General features: G+C 39.2%; 1 protein-coding gene across 3 annotated transcripts in view; it reads right to left on the bottom strand.

Annotated features, from left to right (window-relative positions):
- Positions 1-2,436: 2,436 nt before the first annotated feature.
- The window catches only part of l3mbtl3 (L3MBTL histone methyl-lysine binding protein 3), a 158,263-nt gene continuing 152,704 nt past the window's right edge, over positions 2,437-7,995 (bottom strand). For all 3 annotated transcript variants that reach the window (XM_059981543.1, XM_059981545.1, XM_059981544.1), the window contains one exon: positions 2,437-5,139. In XM_059981543.1, the coding sequence (XP_059837526.1) occupies positions 4,996-5,139 (144 nt within the window). In that variant the 3' untranslated portion in view covers positions 2,437-4,995. The remainder of the gene's footprint in view (positions 5,140-7,995) is intronic.

The raw sequence follows: 7,995 nt of genomic DNA, 5'->3' as shown, positions 1-7,995 counted from the left end.
AGGGCATAGTTTCTAAGTAGGTCAGCACAACATTGTGGGCCAAAAGGCATGTAATGTACTGTAGATTTCTATGTTCTACACTGAAGTACTCAGACCTGGCAGCTGAGTGTGAGGAAGCTGTCTGGAGGACCATGATCTACCCTGTGGAGGTAGGATGCCGGGGCTTTGTCAGCGCATCTACGGCAAGGTTGTTCTGTGACATGGAAATGACAGGAGCAAGGCTCAGGAGGGCCACTAGAGAGCTGGCTGAAGAGGCAGAAAAGGGCAGCTTTTGGCTGTGGCTGAGGAGGAAGGACAGAAACTGGGGGACCAACTAACCCCATTGGAAGCTTCAGGGGGAGGTAGGGAGATGTCCCTGTCACTGCTCCACCACCAGGAGATATACCAGGGCTAAAGGAGTGAAACATCAATGAATAGTGGTACCCGGCTGATGACCCTACAGCTGACCTTAGGACAGATGAGGCAGGCAGCAATGCTGAGCAGGAAACAACATCTTCCTGTAAATCCTTCAGTAGGCATAGTGCAGTGGGCAAATGTGATAGTACAAATGCAAGAGTATTTTGGATGAACTCAACTTAATGGAGAATAGGATGAAGAAGTCCAGCTGGGGACTAGGATGGTTGAGTGTGGATATTAATATACTTTCATAGAATCCAGGGAAACTTGATTACCTGGACAGAGGCTGCTTTCCACAGCAGAGGGTGGCAATAGTTGGAGTCTGTGACTGGTAGTATTACACACTGATCAGTTGTGAGACCACTGCTCTTTGTGATTTTTATATATGAAATATAAGAGGAGGTGGAAGGGGAGGCTAGAGAGTCTGTAGATGACACGGTGGTGTTACGGATAGTGTAGAAGGTTGTCGCAGGTTACAACGGAACATTGACGGGATGCAGGTCTGGGCTGAGAAGTGACAGATGGAGTTCAATCTGGAAAAGTGTGAAGTGATTCACTTGGAAGGTCAAACCTGAAGCCAGAGTACAAAGTGATTGACAAGGTTCTTCATAGTGTGGAGGAACCGAGGGCTTGTCTCCAAGTTCATAGATCCCTCAAAGTTGCTGCGCAAGTTGATCGAGTGGTTAAGAAGGAGAGTGGTGTTCTTGCCTTTGTTAGTCAGGGGACTGAGTTCAAGAGCCTTGAGATAGTGTAACTCTATGAAACTCTGGTTAGACCATATTTGGAATATTGTGTCCATTTCTTGTTGCCTCATTATAGAGAGGATGTGGAAGGGTTAGAGAGATTTACCAAGATGCTGCCTGGATTGGAAAGCATGTCTTATGAAGTTAGATTAAGCAAGCTAGGGTTTTGCTCCTTGGAGCAAAGGAGAATGAGAAAGGACTGGTTAGAGATGTATATAGTAAGAGGTATAGAGTGGACAGCCAGTGCTTTTTTTTACACCCAGGGTGACAATGGTTAATACTAGAGGACATACTTTTAAGGCAATTGGAGTAAAGTATAATGGGATATCAGAGGTAAGCTTTTTACACCAAGAGTGCTGTGCAGAGTCTTTGATGATGTGCTCTTGTGGCAGTGCTCCATGTAAATATACTCAGTGGAGGGGAGAGATTGCCTTTGATGGATTGGACTGTATCTATCACTTTATGTAGCCTTTTCTATTCTGAGTAGTTGAAGTTTCTACACCAGACAGTGATGCAATGAGTCCACTGTGTATCAATAGAAATTTGTCAAAGTCTAAATGACATGCTAAATCTACAGAAACTTCTAAGAAAGTAGAGGTGCTGTTGAGCCTTCTTTGTGATGACATATAGGTGCTGATCCCAGAAAAGATCATTTGAAACACTGACACCACGGAATTTAAAGCTATTGGTCTCTCCTTCTCTGTAGCCTTAATGAGGACTAGCTCATGGACCTATGGCTTCTTCCTCCTGTAGTCAAGAATCAGCATTTTGGTTTCTGATATTGAACACAACATTGTTACTGTTGTGGCACCACTCAACCAGATTTTCAATCTCCTTCCTATATGTCAATTCGACACCACCTTTGATTCACCCAACAACAACGATGTCATCAAACTCAAAAACAGCATTGGAACTGTACTTAACTACACAATCATAGTTATAAAGTGAGTAGAACAGGGGGCTAAGCACACAGCCCTGTGGTACACCTGTGCTGATGGCAAGTGTGGGGATGTTGCCAAGACGAACTGATTGGGATCTGCCACTGAGGAAGTAGAAGGCATTGCAAAGGGATATTTGTTTTAAAATATATTTGCTCCTTCAGCTAATGGTACTCAATAACCACTGCTTCTAGTCATCTGTGCAATCTGGAGCAGTATCTTCATGTTAACGAACATCCAAAAAAATTTGTCCTAAAAAGTGCAAATTTTCTGACAATTTTGGGAAATTCCATGTATAAAGTATGTTTTAAAGCATTTCCTTAGCTGACAATGTACAAACAGACACACAACTTTTTTAACATTCAAATATTATTTATTTGTTTCAGTAAAAGGATAGCACACAGTTTCCCACATAAGATAAAGGATAATATGAATGAAATCTGCTCTGAGGTAATTTATCTGCCATTAAAACCTACTGTGCTGTAGTGCAAAGGCCTTAAATGGTACCAATTGAGATAGCTAATGTCGCCAATTTTTTTTTGCATTGATTATTTCTCACAGCAAATCTTTAGGCTTCAAAGAATAATGGAATATCTGTATCAGGATGAGTGGACTGTCAATCTTAATCTCAAAGAAACAGAAGTGGCTTTATACTTGACCAAATGGGCTTCTTTTAGTTTTTCAGACCAAAAAGAACAAGAATTTTATAAAAGAGTAGTAAGATGCAATTGAAACAGTACTGTTTCTGCTTTGAAGTGATTTATAAAATCTTCTGTAACTGAAAGCAGAAAATGCTGGAAATACTCAACAGGTCAGGTAGCATCTATTGATCAAGAAACAGAATTAATGCTTTAGGTTAATGAACTTTCACCAGAAAGGAGATCATCAACATGAAATATTAAGTTTGTATCTCTCTCCACCTATACTGCGCTGCCTGCTGAGCATTTCTACCATTTCCCCTTTACTTTAAAATTTCAGATTTCCAGCATCTGCAGTCTCTTGCGGTTCAAAAGCAAAACCCAAATATGTAGCCCTATAACACCCAACGCCTCTTCAAATTATTTGGACAAATTCTTGTTATATATGTAGCACCATATAAAGGGAAAATCTCTAGCTAAATATCATGAAGTCTAAAGGCATTATCGCTGGTGACTACTGCAAACTCTATTTCTTTGCCACTTGTTTGCATCCAAATCTCTGGTATCTATCTGAAACAGAACCAGACTGCATCTTGGTACCACACTTAACCATGTGCATGTCACCATTAACAACACCCATGCCCACCTCTATGAGATTACACAACTCTGCTCCCCTTCCCATGGATCAATTAACCTTTTTTCACTTCGAGGTTTTAGTGTGGTCCTGGCTAACCTCTTGCTGTGGTCTGTATAAACTTCAGAATACTGAAAACTCTGCTGCCCATATGCTACCAACTATACAAATTCTGTGCACACTTCAAACACTGTGCTTGTGGACATATGCTTGCTTCTAGTTACACATTGTCTCCATTTTTAAAAAATCTCATCCTGGCTTACACATCCCTCTAATCTCCTCCTGCTCTACAACCTTCTCAATCATTTGAAAATTTAATTGGTAATGGTGTCTTCAACAGCACATAAGCTCTGGAATTCACACACTAGCCCTCTCTGCCTCATTATCTTTCCTTTGAAGAAACTTCTGAAAAATGACTAGCTTTGGCAATCTGCCTGAATACCTTGTGACTTGGAGATACTGTAATAGGGCAATATCCCTATGAAGTGCCTTGTGAAAGGCACTAAATAACAATAATTTGTTCTTGTATTGCAAAGTTCAGCAGCAAACCTCCCATTATTAACAACCAGTCTAGTTCAAATCAAAGCTATTATTGCACAACATATTCAACTCATGACTATAATTTAATTTACATCACACCAAGGTTAGTTACTTTTGATCTGGAAAAAAAAACACACTTAAAAACAAATCCAGGATTGATAACTTCACAAAGATTGTCAGGATATGGAATGCGTGGTTCCTGTTGGTTGAATATGTAGAATCAATTACATCGTTTAAATAAGAGGGAAATTTACGAGGAATATTGGGATAGCAATCCCAACTCTCTAGTCGCTTTCATGAATGACCAGAAAATTATTAATATGTTGGTCTGCGCTTGCAAACTTTTCCTTCTGATGCTCCAGTCCAGAAAGTGTCCAATGTGCAGAAGACCTGTCTCAGTTTTTTAACGCAAGTTTGTCACAAAGTTTGACTTTACCTGCAGTTCATTCATCCTTTAATTTATGTGATTTACATAAATGGTTATTGTATCAAGAATTAACACAATACTCAATAAACCAAAGAACATTTTAACTAAAAGTGAGAAGGCCAATTCTGTGTCTCAATTAGAGTTTCCTGCTTACTTTTGGATATTAAGTTAAGATGCATACAATCAAATAGTTAAATTAAATCCAACTATGCTAAAGTTTGAAAATATATATCCTTGTGTACATTTCATTATTTTGGAAAATGAAATGTTACATTACCAGATATCAAATAATTCTATACACAACCAACAAAACCAAACCATTCCACTGAAAACAAAAAGAGGCAAAAATTAACAACTAATCCATTTTAGTGTCTGATACATTAGATGTCCAGTTCTTTACAAAAAAACCCTTCAGCCATGTTTAAATATACAATATAAAGGTCAATTACTTGGGTGGGTATTTGCATAATTAAGTCCTGAGGAAATGAATGGGAGATGAGCTCAATTTTTAGAACTGCTGAACATGCAAGCACACTGAGTCTGCCAAGTCAACAGTAATATTCCAGTAGTATTGTTTTGGAAGTCCATTCTAGTATCGAGTCCTTGTGCTTTGAATTAAAGATGAGTTTTAATTGAAAAACAGATTATCTACAGCTCTGATGCTGTACCTCCAGTTGTTTCAAAGCTCATTCTGTCCGTTTTCCTCTGCAGTTTTAAACATAAGGATCGAATTGTAGATTTTCAGAGCTGGTCCTAGTTTAATGCTCATTATTTTCACAATATCAGTCTGAGTCAGTAGTAGAAATGCTTCTCCATCAATTTGCTGAAGACAAAGGAAAAACAATGAAATAGGTTCAATGTTGCATATAACAATACTAGTGACTAATCATGTATAGATCTGTAACTTAAGACAATGATCTCTAGGCAACAAATCTTTTATCATCATTTATTGCAATATTTATAAATTTATATTAACAAATCAACCTTAATTTCCTGTAAATTGTAGTCTGTAATTGACACATGTATGAAGCAGAATACAAATTATAGCCCTGAAATGTGTTCCTTACCATATCAGAAACAAATTGTAATGCTGTAGGTCTGATGTTCCACCATTATGACTATTTATTAAATTCCAGTACCTCATTTATGTAGTTTACTTGCCGTAAAAACGAACAAGGAATATTATTTTCTTTTAAAACATCTTCTCTGCATTTCATATTTTCTTTATCTTCAGGGCCAATACAGCAGTAAAGTGGGAAGGCCTGCTGTTTGATTTCCTCATGATGTCAAAGAACAGCTGCAGCTGGGGAAATATAATCATTCTCCAGCTTCTCCCTCCCTCTGACAAATACCAAGCCCTTTATTTGCACTTCTCCCCCACGGCCCAGCTGAGAATAGAAACGCAGCACATCATAAAATGCTCTAGAAACCAACAATGTTAATCCATGACCAACAAGATGTACGGCAGGGAACATCTGCTCTGTCTGAGCTCTATTTCACTCTAATCCAGCATAACTGTAAGTATATACTGAATTTAACACTCCGCACACTAATGAACAATTTACTGTGATATCCAAGGGAAAAGTAATCTGGGGCTGAACTGATTTGATTTTTCACCAGTTGTTTATAGCAATTAAAATGAACATATAACTTAACAGTTAAATATTTAAAGAAAATACATTTAGTGCGTACCTTACACCTTGCTAATGCAAACATCTAACCAGCTAGTCGTGTGGCAGCACCACAAGGCAGGAAATCATGCAGACATGGTCAAAAGGTTCAGATGTTGTTCAGCCCAAACATTAGAATAGCGATGACATGTGACCTAAGTGTCTTTAACTGTGGAGTGATTGTTGGTGTTAGACATGGTGACTTGAGCATCTCAGAAACTGCTGATCTCTTGGAACTTTCATGCAAAATAGTCCGTAAGATTTACACAGAACGGTACGAAAAACAAGGACAAAAATATCCAATGAGGAGCAGTTCTGAGGGCAAAAATCCCTTGTTAATGAAAAAGGTGAGTGGAGGAAGGTCAGACAGGAGGGCGACAGTAATTCAACTAGCCATGCATTACAATTGTGGTGTGCAGAAGGACATCTGTGAATCTACAACAAGTTAAAGCTTGAAGCGGATGGGCTACAGCAGCAGAAACCACAAACATGCACTCACTGGACACTTTATTAGGTATCTCCTGAATCTAATAGAGTGCCCACTGAGTGTACTTCTCCCTGCAGGATGACATCAAGAAAGGAGCTCCTACTCATGACATGGCAATGGTCATATGCAATTAAAATATAAAAAACAGATGGAGGAGTTTGGATTCTATTTAGTCATAGAAAACTTCAGCACATGAAATTTAGTTCAATTACTATCGACAAAAAAAGCTGAACCTTCATATATCAACAGGCTTACTTAGAGTTAATACTTAAATGGAGCCATAGGAAACTATAACACAGAAACAGGCCTTTGAAACATCTAGTCCATGCCGAACCCTTTAACCTGCTTACTCCCATCAACCTGCACCAGGACCATAGTCCTCCATGCACCTAACCAAACTTCTCTTAACATTGAGTCTGAAATCACACCACCACTTACACTGCCAGCTCATTCCACACTCTCACCACCCTCTGAGTGAGGAAGTATACCCTCATTTTCCTTTTAAACATTTGATTTTCACCATCAACTGTGTGGCTAGGCATAGCTCAAATTCCATCTATAAATTTGCTGACGATACAACCATTGTTGGTAGAATCTCAGGTGGTGACGAGAGGGCATACAGGAATGAGATATGCCAACTAGTGGAGCGGTGCTGCAGCAACAACCTAGCACTCAACATCAGTAAGACGAAAGAGCTGATTGTGGATGTCAGGAAGGGTAAGACAAAGGAGCAGATACCAATCCTCACAGAGGGATCAGAAGTGGAGAGAGTGAGCAGTTTCAAATTCCTCAGTGTCAAGATCTCTGAGGATCTAACCTGGTCCCAACATATTGATGTAGTCATAAAGAAGGCAAAACAGCAGCTATACTTTATTAAGAGCTTGAAGAGATTAGGCATGTCAATAAATACACTCAAAAACTTCCATAATTGTACTGTGGAGAGCATTCTGGCAGGCTGCATCACTGTCTGGTATGGAGAGACTACTGCACAGGACTAAAAGAAGCTGCAGAAAGTTGTAAATCTAGTCAACTCCATCTTGGGCACTGGCCTACAAAGTACCCAGGACATCTTTAGGGAGCAGTGTCTCAGAAAGGCAGCACCCAGGGCATGCCCTTTTCTCACTGTTACCATCAGGAGGTCCAGAAGCCTGAAGGCACACACTCAGCGATTCAGGAGCAGCTTCTTCCCCTCTGCCAACTGATTCCTAAATGGACATTGCTTTGGACACCATCTCACTTTAAAAAAAAATACAGTATTTCTGTTTTGCAGCATTTTTAAAACATCTATTCAATATATGTAATTGATTTACTTGTTTATTACATTTAACTTAATATTTTTTCTCTCTCTCTGCTAGATTATTAATTGCATTGAACTGCAGCTGCTACGTTAACAAATTTCACATCACCTGCCAGTGATAATAAACTTGATTCTGATCTCTAGTTGCTGTCTCACTCACCCACAATGGAAAAAGCCTGCTTGCATTTACCCTATCTAAATCCCTCATAATTTTGTATACCTCTA

The sequence above is a fragment of the Hypanus sabinus genome, chromosome 10, assembly GCF_030144855.1.
Source record: "Hypanus sabinus isolate sHypSab1 chromosome 10, sHypSab1.hap1, whole genome shotgun sequence".
In the NCBI taxonomy this organism is placed as follows: Eukaryota; Metazoa; Chordata; class Chondrichthyes; order Myliobatiformes; family Dasyatidae; genus Hypanus; species Hypanus sabinus.
Note: the sequence above shows the minus strand (reverse complement) of the source record. Positions and strands in the feature narration are given on the sequence as shown.